The 17,301-nt window shown below is 38.3% G+C and overlaps 1 protein-coding gene across 1 annotated transcript in view; it reads left to right on the forward strand.

Annotated features, from left to right (window-relative positions):
• The first annotated feature begins 16,850 nt into the window (after positions 1–16,850).
• The window catches only part of LOC126175931 (uncharacterized), a 103,274-nt gene continuing 102,823 nt past the window's right edge, over positions 16,851–17,301 (forward strand). Inside the window, exon 1 of the mRNA XM_049923009.1 lies at positions 16,851–17,214. Coding sequence (XP_049778966.1) covers positions 17,052–17,214 — 163 coding nt within the window. The 5' untranslated portion in view covers positions 16,851–17,051. The remainder of the gene's footprint in view (positions 17,215–17,301) is intronic.

Genomic DNA, 17,301 nt, shown 5'->3' on the forward strand with positions numbered 1-17,301 from the left:
TCAAGTCTAAATCTGTAGTTATTGTCACAGCCAAAAGTATAACTTTTAAGTACAAGTTAAAGCCACCCCCTATGTGACTGTTCACATTTATACTATGCAACCATCTGAGGAAACCAACTAAAGCTAACTGTGTCACTTAGATCGAACTGACAACATCTACAGGTCTGTCCTCCACAAACAGCTGACGTGCTTTTTTTTCAGGGAGCGAATTGATGCTGCCTTATTTGTAAATTGTTTGTCGAGTGTGACATCAAGCACATCACTTTCCATCTATGCATAATTTTGTTACTTAGATGCTTCAGACCTACATCTACATCAGTACTCCACAAGCCACATAATGCTGTGTGGCAGAACATACTTCTGGTACCATTATGTGATCCCCCTATTCTTGTTCCATTCGCGACTGGCATGTGGGATGAATGAGTGTCGGTAAGGTTCTGTATTAGCTCTAAATTCTCGGAAGATCTTGTTGTGGACATTAGACATGCCTAGGCTGAGAATGACACGGTGGTTGTTCGGTACTGTTGGACCTTCAAGGCCTATTCAGACAGAGATCAGTTTTTATGTGAGAGGACATGTATTTGGAAAAGTTCAGGAGATACAGGAAGATTTCAGTTATATTACATCTTGGACAGGCAGAGATTCTGCAATCAGATATTTGATTGTAAGGTGAAGCCAGAGGCATATAAGACTAGGTCACAATCTAGTAATGATGAAGAGTAGGCTTACGTTTAAGACTAGTCAGAAAGAATCTATGCACAAGGAAGTAAGGTATGGCAATACTAAGGAATGAAGAGATATGCTTGAAATTCTCTGAGGCTATAACTAAAGCGATAATGAATAGCTCAGTAGGTGGCTCAGTTGAAGAGGAAATGACATCACTAAAAAGAGCATCCACAGAAGTTGGGAAGAAAAACACAGTTACAAGGAAGGTAACTGTGAGGCAACCATAGGTAACAGAAGAACTACTTCAGTTGATCGACAAAAAGCGGAAGTATAAAAATGTTCAGAAAAATCCAGGAATAGAAAAATACAAGCCACTTAGGAATGAAGTAAAAAGGAAGTGGAGAGAAGCTAGGGCGAAATGGAAGTGTGAACAAAACGATTACTCATGTTGGTGCATAGAATGTTTGATTATGGCCACATACCATCATACTTTTGGGAGAACATCGTCCACACAATTGCTGGGGTTGCAAGAGTTGACAAGTGAGCGCACAATCAGCTAAACAGCTCATGCATCCAAATTACTAAGAAGAATAACATACAGAAAGAAAACTGAGGATGCGTTAGATGACGATCAGTATGGCTTTAGGAACAGTAAAGGTGCCAGAGAGTCATTTCTGATGTTGGAATTGATAGTGGAAGAGAGACTGAAGAAAAATGAAGACACGTTCATAGGAGTTGTCAATCTGAAAAAAGCGTTCTACAGTGTAAAATGGTGCAAGATGTTCGCAATACTGAGAAAAATGGGGGTAAACTGCTCGGAGAGACTGGTAATATACAATATGTGCAAGAACCAAGAGGGAATAGTAAGAGTGGAAGGCCACTAACAAAGTCTCCAGATTAAAAAGGGTGTAGTCTTTCGCCCCTATTGCTCAATCTGTACGTCTAACAAGCAATGACGGAAATAAAAGAAAGATTTAAGAATGAAACTAAAGTGGAAGGATATCAGTGTTAAGATTCGCTGATGCCATTGCTATCCTCAGTGAAAGTGAAGAAGAATTATGGGATCTGCTGGACGGAATGAACAATCCAACAGTATCGAATATGGACTGAGAGTAAATCGAAGAAAGACGAAAGTAATGAGAAGTAGCAAAAATACACTACTGGCCATTAAAATTGCTACACCACAAAGATGACGTGCTACAGACACGAAATTTAACTAACAGAAGAAGATCCTGTGATATGCAAATGATTAGCTTTTCAGAGCATTCACACGAGGTTGGCGCCAGGGGCGACACCTACAACGTGTTGACATGAGGAAAGTTACCAACCGATTTCTCATACACAAACAGCAGATGACCGGCGTTGCCTGGTGAAACGTTGTTGTGATGCCTCGTGTAAGGAAGAGAAATGCGTACCACATCGTTTACGACTTTGATGAAGGTGGCATTGTAGCCTATCGCGATTGCAGTTTATCGTATCGCGACATTGCTGCTCGCGTTGGTCGAGATCCAATGACTGTTGGCAGAATATGGAATCGGTGGGTTCAGGAGGGTAATACGGAACGCCGTGCTGGATCCCAACGGCCTCGTATCACTAGCAGTCGATATGACAGGCATCCTATTCGCATGGCTGTAACGGATCATGCTGCCACGACTCGATCCCTGAATCAACAGATGGGGACGTTTGCAAGACAACAACCATCCCCACGAACAGTTCGACGACGTTTGCAGCAGCATGGACTATCAGGTCGGAGACCATGGCTGTGGTTACCCTTGATGCTGCATCACAGACAGGAGTGCCTGTGATGGTGTACTCAACGACGAACTTGGGTGCACGAATGGCAAAACGTCATTTTGTTGGATAGGGACGTTTGCAAGACAACAAGCATCTGCACGAACAGTTCGACGACGTTTGTAGCAGCATGGACTATCAGCTCGGAGACCATGGCTGTGGTTACCCTTGATGCTGCATCACAGGCAGGAGCGCCTGCGATGGTGTACTCAACGCCCAACTTGGGTGCACAAATGGCAAAAGGGTCATTTTTTTCGGATGGGGACGTTTGCAAGACAACAACTATCTGCACAAACAGTTCGACGACGTTTGTAGCAGCATGGACTATCAGCTCAGAGACCATGTCTATGGTTACCCTTGATGCTGCATCACAGACAGGAGCACCTGCGATTGTGTACTCAACGCCGAACCTGGGTGCAAGAATGGCAAAACGTCATTTTTTCGGATGAATCCAGGTTCTGTTTACAGCATCACGATGGTCACATACGTGTTTGGCGACATCGCAGTGAACGCACATTGGAAGCGTGTAATCGTCATTGCCATACTGGCGTATCACCTGGTGTGATGGTGTGGGGTGCCATTGGTTAGACGTCTTGGTCACCTCTCGTACGCATTGACGGCACTTTGAACAGTGGACATTACATTTCAGATGTGTTACGACCTGTGGCTCTACCCTTCATTCGATCCCTGTGATAACCTACATTTCAGCAGGATAATGCACAACCGCATGTTGCAGGTCCTGTACGGGCCTTTCTGGATACAGAAAATGTTCGACTGCTGCCCTGGCCAGCACATTCTCCAGATCTCTCACCAATTGAAAACGTCTGGTCAATGGTGGCCGAGCAACTGGCTCGTCACAATGTGCCAGTAACTACTCCTGATGAACTGTGGTATCGTGTTGAAGCTGCATGGGCAGCCGTACCTGTAAACGCCATCCAAGCTCTGTTTGACTCAATGCCCAGGGACATCATGGCTGTTATTACGACCAGAGGTGGTTGTTGTGGGTACTGATTTCTCAGGATCTATGCACCCAAATTGAGTGAAAATGTAATCACGTGTCAGTTCTAGTATAATATATTTGTCCAATGAATACACGTTTATCATCTGCATTTTTTCTTGGTGTAGCAATTTTAATGGCCAGTAGTGTAAGAATAGCAAGCAACTTATCATTGTAATTGGTGATCATTAAGTAGATGAAGTTGAGACATTCTGCTAACTAGGTAGCAGAAAAACCCACGACAGACGAAACAAAGAGGACATAAAAAGCGAGACCAGCACTGGCAGAAAAGGGCATTGATGACTAAGAGAAGCCTGCTAGTATGATACATGGGTCTTAATTTGAGGAAGAAATGTCTGAGAATGTACGTTTGGAGCATAGCATCTATGGTAGTGAGACATGAACTGTGAAAAACCGGAACAGAATAGAATAGAAGCATTTGAGATGTGGTGCTACAGAAGAATGTTGAAAGCTAGATGGGCTGTTAAGGTAAGGTAAGGAAAGGAATATTTGGGAAACACTGACAAGAAGAAGGGACAGGACAACGGAACATCTGTTAAGACATCAGGGTATAACTTTCAAGATACTAGGGGGAGCTATAGAGGGTAAAAACTGTAGAGAGAGGCAGAATTTGGAATACATCTAGAAAATAACTAAGATATAGGTTGCAAGTGCTACTCTCAGATGAAAAAGTTGGCACAGGAGAGGAATTTGTGTCAGGCCACATCAAACGAGATAGAAGACTGTTTGAAAACAAAAAAAATTTTGGAGGAAGTGACATGCTAACCGACTCTTTCTGGAAAGCACTCTCCGGAAATTTCAGTCGTAAACCTCTTAGTGATGCACAACGCCTCTCCTGCAACGTCTCCAACTCGAGTTTACCGAGCGTCTCAGTAACGCTCTCGCGCCAACTAAACGCTCCCCTGACGAAATGCGCGGCTCAGCATTGGATCCTCTGTATCTTTTCTATCTGTCCTACCTGCTAAGGGTCGCATATTGATGAAAAGTACCGACAAAACGGTCGAACAAGCGCCTTGTAAGCCACCTCTTTAGGTGATGCGCGCTGGTGTAAGCTGTCGCCACCACACCGGTCGGCAAAGATGTAGTGCGAATGTCACGAGAGAAGCCAGAGACACACCCAGAAGCAACATGCCGCCAACGGCCTCTCGACAGCATGTATTTAGGCCGCCGCCAGTGACTGAAGGGCCGAACTCACTCACTCACTCATCGAGTTTGGCATCTGTCAGTTTACTTGCAGAGCGGGTTTACTTCATCACAGGCTGTGACAGTGCATAGCGAGCAGATTAGTGAGTATAGCGGGACTAGTACCTTACTTCAGTCTGCAAGAGGACTATTACTGATGAGCTTGTACCACAACCCATAGATCCTGTTCAAATTAAGTGAAGTATCCAGTTCATGTAAATAAAGAACCGTATTAATCCACATGTGCATTTGTGTTGTAGAAAGAGGATATCAACCACACATTACAGCATACTCTTCCTATCTTCCTTGCGGTATAAGACTCTACAAGGTGAATTACATTCTCTTAAGATTCTCCCTTTGACTCTCAGTCTGACATCTGTTTTTCCTACTGTTTGTTTTACGTGATCATTTCACATAAGATGGCTCCGGATTGGTACTCCCAGATATTTTACGATGGGCACTGTTTACAGCAATTTATCATCAATATGATAGATTTACAATAGTGCATTTCTTTTACTGTCTATGCACAATGTGTTACATTTATTTACGTGCAGGGTTAACTGTCAATTCCTGCACCATTCATCAATCCTCTGTAGGGCCTTCTGCAAATTGTTACTGTCTTCTGGTGTTGCTGTCTTCTTATACACAAACGCATCATCTGCGAACAGCATTAAACAGCTTCTGACACATAGACCATTTATTTATCCTGTAACATTTCTCTCACACTTCCTTGAGATACTGTCGAAATTATCTTTACTTCTGTCGTTTTGTTCTGTTAAGAGTGTGTTGCTGAGTTCTACCTGCAAGGAAGTCTTGGACCCAGTCGCAAATCTCGTCTGATACTCGTTTTTTTTTTACACTAAACAGCAGTGTGGAACAGTGTCAAAAAATTCCAAAAGTCGACGAACACGCCATCAAACTGAATGCCGATGTCTACAGCGCTGCACGAGATCGCAGATCTCGCGGAGGAACAGAGCGATGAGTTGCACATGATCTCTGTTTACAGAATCCACGTTGATTTTTGTAGAGAAGATTTGCTTTCTCCAAAACGTCATAATAAATAAGCACAAAACCTGTTCCATAATTTTACGGTATATTGCCGTCAACGATATGGGTCTCTAATTACGTGCCGGGAATCACCTGTACTCTTTTCCAGTCGCTAGGTAACATCCGTTGCTCCAGCGATCTGTGATAAACTGCTGCTAGAGATGGAGCAAGCTCCTTCACATAATCTGTGTAGGATCTTCTAGGTACCTCAACTGATCCTCAAGTCTTTCCACTACAAAGCGATTGTAGTTGCTTTTCCATTCCGTGATCAGTTACCTAAATGCCTGCCATTTCGAAGTTCGTACGATGATGGAAAGGAGGAACCGCATTACGATATTCCGTGTGAAACAATTTCCGAAGATCGAATTCGGTATTTCGGACTTCCTTCTGCCATTTTTCATTTCGATTATGGCCACTGAGTGAGTAAACAGATGATATCGAACCACTTATTGATTTCACATAAGACCAAAACCTCTTAGGGCTATTAGTAAGATGGCTTGACAAAATTTTACGTGTACCTCACATGCCTTAGAAATTCTTCTTATACTAATTTTACGATCTCCTCGTCTATCAAAAACCGTAATTTTACTGAAGGACTACTTTCTCGCTCCCAACCTCAAGAGCCATCGGACGAGTCCATTGGCTGTTGCTAAGAGGTGTCTTCCCAACAACACTTCAGCGTACTTTTTAGTTCCGACAAATAACGAGCGAGGTGGCGCAGTGGTTAGCACACTGGACTCGCATTTGTGAGGACGACGGTTCAATCCCGCGTCCGGCCATCCTGATTTAGGTTTTCCGTGATTTCCCTAAATCATTCCAGGCAAATGCCGGGATGGTTCCTTTGAAAGGGCACGGCCGACCTCCTTCCCTAATCTGATGAGACCGATGACCTCGCTGTTTGGTCTCTTCCCCCAAACAATCCAATACAAATTTAGTTTTGGCCGAGCGGTTAAAGGCGCTACAGTCTGGAACCGCACGACCGCTACGGTCGCAGGTTCCAATCCTGCCTCAGGCATGGATGTGTGTGATGTCCTTAGGTTAGCTGGGTTTAAGTAGTTTTAAGTTCTAGGGGACTTATGACCACAGCAGTTGAGTCCCATAGTGCTCAGAGCCATTTGAACCAAATTTAGTTTCAACGAAAGTATTCCCACACCAAGTTTCCAGAACTCTTGAGACGCCTTGGCTTCACCCCTCCACGGCCATTGCTGTCACGCACCTGGATGACTAGCACCTTTAGCGGGCTTGGTTCACCCACCAGCATAAAATGGTCGAATAAAGCTGCCAAGCACTTCCCCATATTCTGATCAACTACTCAATTAAAAGCTACATAACTCATGATCTAAAGCGTATATTTAGAATATTACTACCAGCATTTGCTCCTATCTTCCCCTTAATAAATTACGTAACGTTATCTCTCGGAAATGAGTGTGGTCTGTGAGATGATTTATCACTGCCTAATCTATGGCAAAATAACTATGAACGAAAGTTATATTCAAATTCAAATGAAGATAAGCAAACGTTAAGTTTTTTAACTCTTTCTCCACACTGTCTGTTGATTCTTTTGGCTCATGGACATCATCGAGGAACTGCAAGAGCTGAAACACAAAACATTGTACATTTGTATATAGCATTCGCACTGTTGTTTGATCTTTTGTTATTCTCCTCGCTTCTCCTGTTGGTACTGGCTGAGAAGCAATCGATTTTATTTATTTTTTCCGATACAGTTGCTGCTGGTGTCAAAAATAGCACCAATTTTCTGCAAAGAGTCTTGGTTTCATTATTGTTGTTTTTCTCCTTGCTCCGCACATTCCACAGGCACCCCACTGCCTGATACAGCACCATCAGCTCCACAGTCTGTTGCCTTGTCCACTTAGTTATTTGCTAAACAAACCCAATAGGCATAATCACCACGCAAAAAACAAACATCAGCCAGTACTTTGTAGTGGCGATGTGTGGTGGCTGGCCAGAAACATTGTTTTCTTTGATCTGTATGAACTCTGTGTGGAGAAAATGGGTCTCCAGGGTGTACTTCATGAGGTTATAGACCAGTGGTTTCCAGCCTGGTCACTACGTGGTGAGACACAGTCGATTTACTTACTCCCTTTCTGTTCATAATGATTACTTCAGTTTTAATTGCGCACTGCGATGGTAATCCGAAGGGTCAGTCATAAAGTTCCCTGATTAACTGTCTTGGCAAGTTTTTGCATCTCAAATCAACAATGCATATCTCACTATATTGCTGCACACATGCTGACTAACACTCCCTCACCGTATATCGCTGCTCAACTGTTACTCTTGATACCACGCTCTGTGTTTTCATGCCTACAATGTACACAGCAGTTCTTCACATCACAGTTAATATTACAAATGCAGATAAAATAAACAAAAGAAACTAGTCTTTTCATATTCAAGTAATAATAAGAAAATATATTTATCCAAGTGAGAAACAGAAATACATTCCTGTTACATTTTAACATTATTATCAAATACAGCTATGCTACATCATCAAAGATATGAGTACTTAGTCTAAGAAAACAAGAGAATGACAATGAAAAGAGAAATAAATTACTTATTACTAATGGTTATACTTTCACAACTGCCATAGATAGCTGTTTCTACAATTGTAAACGTGTTTCCAACATATTTGCAAATATCAGCAACCCAGCAGTAGTCAGAAACATTGTTGCAAATTCAGTGTGTCTACCTTTATGTAATACGAACATCAATGTTGTTTTCTAACAGTGATGGATTAAAGATAGAAATATCATAATGGAGTAATTGTATTTTGAGACTTTGATCAATAGTTTAAAGAGCTGCCTACAAGAGGGTCCAGACTGGACACTATGTATTATCCTTAATATAGACTTCTGTGTAACAAGCACCTTTTGTTCAATGACGTTTTATCGCAAAATATGATGCCATAAGAATTAATGAATGAAAATAGAAAAAGTAAGTCAACAGTTTGATATTCTTATCTTCGAAATTTGACGTTATGCGAAGGTTGCAGAGACTAGAAGTTTATGAAACTTTGTATCACATGTCTTTCAGACCATATTCTTATCAATATAAACATCCATGACTCTAGAGTATTCTATTTCGGTTATTAAATTCCACTCATGCATTGTTGCTAATGGTGTTGTCAGCACTTATGCAGTACCTAATTGCATGTAATTGTGTTGTATCTAACATGTAAACCTACCTAATGACATAATTTGATTTTGATAACCTTTGAATATGTTCTAGTGTACAGCAAACTACAAGGCACAGATTTTTTATATAGCTATTATGCATGTGAAACATTCACTACAAAAAAATTAAGTTTAGTGTTTCTGAATGAATACCATTGAAACGGCTACAGATACAAAAAAAATCGTATAAAATTCATATGGTTTTTAATGTACACTTTTACAGTGCATACAGATTTCTCAAAAACCTCATTTTTTCGAATTTCTCTCACAACCAATATTTTGACTGTCATTTCAACATTTGACTAATAGCAAAATGTATTGCACTGTTAATACCAAATTCAATCACATGTGAAGAAGTGGTGTTTGAAAGACGCATTTGTCAGCTTTAAGCTAGAAACATCTATATATCACCGTATGGACACCCAATGTGTGTCCTCCTCAATGGCAATTGTCATACTGGGTCGTTTAATAAATCTTTCCCAGATAAATATATTCTACATATATTTATCTTTTAATTTTATGAAATATAAAATATCTTGTACTGTACTTTTTAGTTTTGAAATGGTACCCTTTTCAGATCTAAGCATGTTGTATCTCAAATTGTTTGTACATTATTGTTGTAACGTTATTGAAAATCTGTACAATAATAAAAAAGTGCAAAACTGTTCATAGAGACAGAAAGGTGTCAAAGAGAGAAGATCTGTATAAAGGGGAAGCACAGATGCTACAGGAGGGATGAAAAACGAAAACTTATTAGGTATTTCCCAGTATGTATTACTTAAATTTCAAATCACCATGGACAAATCAGTACCAATAGATGATCTGTATATAACGAGGTGGGCTTTACAAGCGAGCGGTAATGATACTTTGTCACAACATTTGTTCAAAGCTTCCTCAAAATGGATTCATAATTTTAACCTAAGGCACCAGATTGTGTCAAGAAAAATCAATAAATTCATCACTCAGATGCAAATAACAAATAAGAACAGAGAGAAAAACTTTACAGATTTGTGGAAACAGTAAAATCGAAAACTGTATTGACTAGATATAAGGACCACTTGGGTTTCAATATGGAAATGCATGCAGGATGAACATTATTCTTCAGAGGAACATCATAAATGGAAATTCTAGCAAAATACCTCAGTTCCTTAACCACCTATTTATACAGTAAAACTCATTACAACTGCAAGCAGAAATTTAGTGTCCCCCCTCGCTTGTAAAGATGGAAAGTTTAGAACCAAAGTTGATAAAGATTTATACAAAGTGGATAGTATCCTTGTGTTCACTTCTGTGTCCAGCAAATTGATATTGGAGCTCATAAGAAAACGGTTTGAATGGATTGATATTCCTAATATGAACGAAAAATCGGTCTTGTGTTTAGATTTGGGGATTGGGCAAATTTCATAACAATGATTAACATGTAAAAGAGTTAAATATTTTAACGATTCCTGCTGATATGACCAGAATGATGTAGCCATTAGATATACATACATTTCAGTCATGGAAAAAAAGATTGAAACATTTTTCTGACATACTTATATTAGCTAATTACAAAGTTAAGTTGCATTTAATAAATAATATTCTAAAAATTCAATCCCTCATTCACAATCAGTTTTTTCCTTACATAATCATTAACCTTTTTAAATATGAGTGACACAAGAGTTGTTACACTGAACAGAAACCACCCAAAACTCAGACATCTCACAACATTCGCTTTCAAAAGTGTGATCCTGTTCGGGACTCCTGTCATGAAACTGCGCTTATGTCAAACGTGCTTCATACAGAAAATTAAAGTGCATTCAGCATTTTTTGGTCCAAACTATACTGTGCTTCGTTGTTATTGTACAGATCTACAATACTATAACAACAATAATGCACAAGCAATATAACATAATTAAATCTGAAAAGATTACAACCTGAAAACAAAAAAACCAAATGTAAAAAAGACACAATACCACACAAGACATTTTATATTTATCTATAGAACAATGTATGTAGAATATACATTTAGAATCTGTTTATCTGGGAAATTGTAATATTATTGGATTTCAGCTACTTTGCATGTGAGATATTTGTCATTAAAGAAAAGGACAGCCCACGAGCGGTAGTTTGTAAAGATGCTAAGCATCACAGCGCTAGAGTAAAGAGATAAAATATTTTTTTTAATGTGCTCCTATACCAAAACGAGCGTCCAGCGTTTAAATACCCTAAATAAACACTATGACCCGCTGGGTGCAGATATTTAAAATCATTCTGCAGCGCTTCATAACAAGAAGCTGTGAAACAGACGAAAGAACAATCTATCTTTTGTTAAGGAATATTCTAGAAACTTAATTATCCCTTGTTCTTTGGTGGCCGACATGTTAAGACGTACTGCATAGCATTGCTACAAGTTGTATTTTTATTTTGTGTAAAAACTATGTGAAACGACGAACAAACATTTTGGTAACTCGGGTGTGGATACAATGTACTTACGCACACGCAAGGACATTTAATTTTAGGAAGGAATAGACTGACAAAGCAGCGATTACTGGAATGCGCCATCCACAAAATAAATATCAGATGTAAGTCATGCATTTATTGTGTATTTGTCATTGTTTAGAAGTTTAATGCCAATTTGTTCAAAATATATTAATATTTTACGATGCAGTAATTTTCTTCTTATTCTTTTCTTTCTTTCACTAACTAAACATGATGTTCAAATTGTATATGAGCTTTGTTACAGGTTCACTCTTTATCACGGTGTCTCGATTGTATTTGGGAGACCACTAATGTGTTCAACTTCCGATCTGTTAACCTTTTTCTTGTGAAATTCCACTAATTTGCTTTCATTTCCATTTTTATATTCAAATAGGTCCCTTAGGTATTTCCATCGAAGATTCTGATTGCATGAAGGCAACCCAGATCAAAAGGTCAATCATTCACATGATCAATCTATACATCTCCTGAACACGATCGAGAACTGACGCATCGGTGATCTCTCTTTTAAAGTCGTACTAAAAAATGGCCACACAGGATAGCTGTAAGTACGCAATCTAGCGTTAGGTTGCATTTTGTCAGTGAATATTACCAACCAACAGTTACAGCATTACTATTATTAATAAGCAAGATCCTAAGGCCAGAAAAGACTTATTAAACAACCCAACATGGGTGTGGGGAGCATATGATTTTCTCTGTTACTAATATCATGTGAATGAACAAAATGGTTTCCCTCAAATAATTCATGTTTGGTGTACAAAAAGATAATATTCTCATATATATGGCGATGGCAGAGTTAACATTTTATGTTTCCGAAGTAATGGACAACATGGTTCTTTATGATTTTCAGTACAGATAATTCGAATGATTTTTTCTGTATTTTTAGTATCCATACTGTGTTCGTCATATTACCCCAAAAAACAATATCATACCTGATAATAGATTCAAAGTAGCTTGTATACATTGCTTTTTGTGTGTCTATGTCAGTTGCAGTTGATAATATTTGCATTTCAAATGCAAACCTGCTCAGTTTGTTTGTTAGGTATTCAATGAGTCCCTGCCAGCTCAAATTTTTATCTGCATTTAAACCTAAGAATTTAAATAAGTCAACTTCTTCCGTATCTTTGCTGTTATATACATTCTTAATCTGCTCACATTTTGACTGTTTGGTTTTGAACTGCATCACAAGCATCTTAGATACGTTTAGATTCAACCTATAAAGCTGAAATTAAGTTTCTAAAGTATTGAGGGTACTGGCAACAGATTTGGAAATTTTTCTGAATCATGATTTTCAACTAAGGCAGAAGTATCATCAGTGAACAGAACATTTTGGGAATAATTCATTAACATAGAAGGAAAATAGGACTGGGCCTAATACAGCGCCTTGTGGAACACCACGAGATTTTTTTCCAGTCAGAAAAATAATTTGCACCATTTAAAGACATGCTACCTGTTTGCTTTCTGTTTGATAAGTAGTATTTAAGCTGTTGTAGGTCAGTGCCACTAATGCCATACTTTTCGAGTTGATAAATAACAAATACATGGTTTACAGAATCAAACACCTTTGTGAAATCGCAGAAAATTCCTGCCAGTTTATCTCTCTTGTCTAATGACGTACTTATTTTCCCAAGGAAACTGTTCGCAGCATCTATAGCGTTCTTCCCCAGTTGAAAACCAAATTCATTGTTTAGAATATTTTGCAATGAAGGTTTGAATATGGGACAACAGTAAGTTTTTCAAATATTTTAGTTATGACTGGGAGAATTGAGACAGGAAGATAATTTCCCATGATCTCTCCTGATCCCTTCTTGAAGAATGCTTTAACTTAGCACATTTCAGTACCTTGCAGAAATGGTCCTCTTCAAAACATTCATTTATCATTTGAGCAAGCGGGTTTGCAATTTTATTGTGTGCTGCTGTAATAACTTCAGCGTGTACTCCATTCCAATGTGCAGAGTTGTTGTTTTTTAATGTCAGGATTACATTTTCTACAACCTTCACAGAAACTTTAAAAATTCTATAAAATTTTCAGAGTTTTCACTAAGGCCAAAGAGATTTTCTTTGTTGTGAAAATCTGTTGCATCTAGATCAGCCTTTGCTAAATTTTATGTAAAATTCATTAAAGTACCCTGGTATTTCAATTGGACTTGTAACAGTACTTCCTTCAATATCAATTTTCGAAATTTCTTGGTTACAAGCTTTAACACCTACCTCAGATTTAATTACTGACTACACAGCCTTTGTCTTATTTTTATGATTTAAAATTAGCCTGTTATTTACCAGTTGTTTTGCAGCCTTGACAATTTTTTTAAAATATGGTTTTATAGATTCTAACATACTCACTGAAATCAATATCTTTATTATATTTTAATTCTCTGTGGAGTTGCCTTTTCCTTACACTGGAAATTTTTATACCCTGGATAACCCACTTTATTTGTCATTTTATTGCTGTAGAGTCTAGGTGGAAATGTTTCATTAAAGACACCAAGAAAACAATGTAGGAATTTCTCAAAGTTTTCGTCGTTTAAGTTACAATGATGAAAAGGCCATTTTTTTCTCTTTCTCTGAATATTAGTAAGGTTTCTTTGCTAAAGTTCCTTCACATACATGTTCACATTTCTCAAATGTTCCTGTCTGTCTGTGGCAGCTCAGTGAACAATGCACAATGATCTGAAATATCTAGATCTAGACAAAATTTATACACATCTTCATGTACATAATCGAACATTATCAATACAGGTAGCAGTTTGCCCATTGTCTCTCGTAGATTCAAACAAATTCAATTTGAAACCACATTTCTTCACTAAATCAGTGAATCTTGAAGCATAGCTACTATCACATGCGATTTCAGTAGCAATTACAATTTTTTTCTTTCTTTCTCTACAAAGCATAATTTGAATCTTCAATAAGAGTAGTTCTGTTGTTGACATCCTTGGGATTCAGTATATTGAGATTATTATGACATTTACTAGTGAGTCCACTACTTCTACACAACAGTTATCAAACACACATTCTTCATTTAAATAATTAAAACAATTTCTGCTCTTGTAGTTTAGATCACTAAGTAGAAGTACACATGAGCTGTGCACGACTTATCTCTTCTGCTACTTGCTAACCTAGAGTTCAGTATTTTGTTTAAAATTTTAATTGTGTGCTCAGTTAACGAATGCTCATTTAAATAAACAACTCTAGTATTTGCACGTACTTACAACGATTTCCAGTTTGTCTGTTTTAGAGCTTGTATTGTTTGAAGCATCAGTGTTTAAATCATTAGTATTCCAATGCATAACTTTGACTATTACTTGTGGGCTTTTGCACGTTTATTGCCAGATAGTGGTTTGGTTTGGTCTTTCTTAATTATACTCAAGTTTTTTCACACCCATCACTACTTATCAGTTTCCCTTATTTTTTATAACCTGGCGAGTATCTATGAACATCTTATTGAAAATTTGTGAGCCCAATCTGTCCAGATGTAGATGAATATTTATGAGACCAGTCTATCCAGATGTAGACCATCTTTGGGAAGACACTTCGCACTTAGAAATTTGTTGGGATCAATGAAAACGACTCCCAGTTTACTGCACTTTCGTTAATATTGCCGTTTATTCCCTGCACATAACTGTCACTCACTGATATCCTGCACACATTGCCACTGCTTATTATTCTGGAGTTTGGGTAGAGGCTTCCAACCATTCGAATAAGGTTCCTTGTGTAGTTTACAATTTCTTCTTCGCTGTAGTTTTGAAGGGAATTTCCTCCCAAATGGATAAAAATGCCTTTTAGATTTCTGTTACGCTTATCTGCTGCGCTCTCACTTGAGTTTAAGACGTTGTTTAGATATTTATGCAATGTATGAGACCTGATTCCTGTTCGAACGTCGATTTCGGAATTTGGAACGACTATGTTTTTCAACAATGTGTCACCTATAATAAAGAATTCACTTTCTTTATTACTATAACGCCATTTTGTATTTTTGTACGTTACACCGGTCCACTTATAGATGTTTAGTTCTTATCTATCTTTAGTTTCCTTCTCTTTCGTAACAGCGGCTGAATTTTTTCGTGGTTTGTTAGTTGTTTCACTCCGCGTATTTTCTGATGTAGGTCCTGCTAATATACAACGTTATTCACGTTCCAACGCAATGTTCACGCTCCTGCTTTTCCAATGTCAATTCTGCTTTTAGGGAGTCAATGCCACTTCGAAGAACACAAATAACTTCGTCTTTAAAATGTAATGCGGATGTTAAATGCGCAGTTTCGTCACTTATGCATTCGAGGCATATCTATTGAATATCGTCATTTATAAATTTTATGCACACTTTTGCGCTCTTCTCGTGTAACCAAAATTTGCACTTAGCACACCGAATTCCTTTGAATACACTGTTTTCACTTTCAGCGCGAAGAACTGTTTAATTTCAACTGATTTTGGAACATCCTATCACCACATAATCCAACCGGCGCCATGTTGATCTGAATGTCGAAATGGAAAGCAAAGTTGGTGAGGGGGAGGGGGGGGCAGAGTTAGAAAAAAAATGATTTTTTGACATGTGTGTGTGGACTGTTGTAATGTACATTATAACCACAGAATTTTTAAGTTCTTTTATGTCTGGTGTTTAAGAGGCCAGGTACCCATTCAGCAAACTAAGTGGTCACAGGTTACATACGCCTCACACTAATATGAACTGAATATTTGGTTCCATATTATTAACTACAAAATTATATTATTAGTTGTGGTGTTCATCTTATGAACTTCTGCAATTGCATTGTGGCCTGGATTCGCTTATCATACTGGTGACTTCACGACGAAGTATATTAGATTCAATGTTGTCACCGCTACCATTATATTATTAGATGTTCGTATTAAGTGCTCAGAATGGGAAGTAAGATGATTTTAAAGATACGTACCGTCCTTGCAGACATTTTGTGTTAAGTATCCATGTATGTACGTCAATCGCTTCTGGACTCCACTCCAATTCTGACAAAGTACGTTTTTCTACGTGGAAATGAGTTTTGTAGCGAGCAGGAATTGCTTACGATGGCACTGTTTTAAACGGATTGACATTTACTCGGGAGAACAGCGGATCCAGCCTTCATCCAGTAGCCCTTATTTATGTTTTTGTTGTTTCCCCAAATCGCTTCAAGAAAATTTCCAGGTTGGTTCCCGCTTTCAGTCTACGTGTGACTACCTGAGCAATCCTTGTCGATCTAAACTCGTTAATGTGTAAATGCCTGTACACATGAATTTCATTTAAACTCTAATATTATCCCATCATTGTATAACTGATCCACCGACGAATAAAACTACAACTACTATTACTGCGCTCATAAAAATGTGAACAGTATTCGCCATCGGTAGTAATTTTGGCGCCGGTAGTTGGTGCTTATTGGAAATGTGCATTACCTTCACTGATTTTGTTTGTTGTTATAATATCTTTGCGTACCTGAGCTGTCATTCAAATGCGAGTTAAGCGCGCGAAATTTTGTATAGTCCCAAGTATTACTTGCGTGTATTATTTTTGTATCAATGTTTTTCAATTTTCTATCCAGTTGTTTCAAGAGCGTGAGCGACAAACAAGTGATTGAAGACGTTTTTTACTAATCAGTTCCTTCCGGATTTTGTTAAGTTGCTATTGTTTTATTGACACATCGTGTCACTTTTTGTTATTTTATGTATAGAGAAATATGTGTGAGTCACGTACTGTGCAAAGTGCTCAGAAATTAGGAGACGTGGGACTCAGATCGTTGTGGTGCTCTGTATTTAATTTAGACACTTTTCCTGTTATTGAAGAACATGAACTGCAAGAAGTCACATTGCTTGTTAATACACTACTTATGTTATTCAAAAGTAAGTTTTTTTTTGATTGATTATATAATTGCCCCACAAAAGATAACATGAAATAATTCTGTTGAACGCTGAACTCTACCTCTAGCC

This window comes from Schistocerca cancellata, chromosome 3, assembly GCF_023864275.1.
Source record: "Schistocerca cancellata isolate TAMUIC-IGC-003103 chromosome 3, iqSchCanc2.1, whole genome shotgun sequence".
NCBI lineage: Eukaryota > Metazoa > Arthropoda > Insecta > Orthoptera > Acrididae > Schistocerca > Schistocerca cancellata.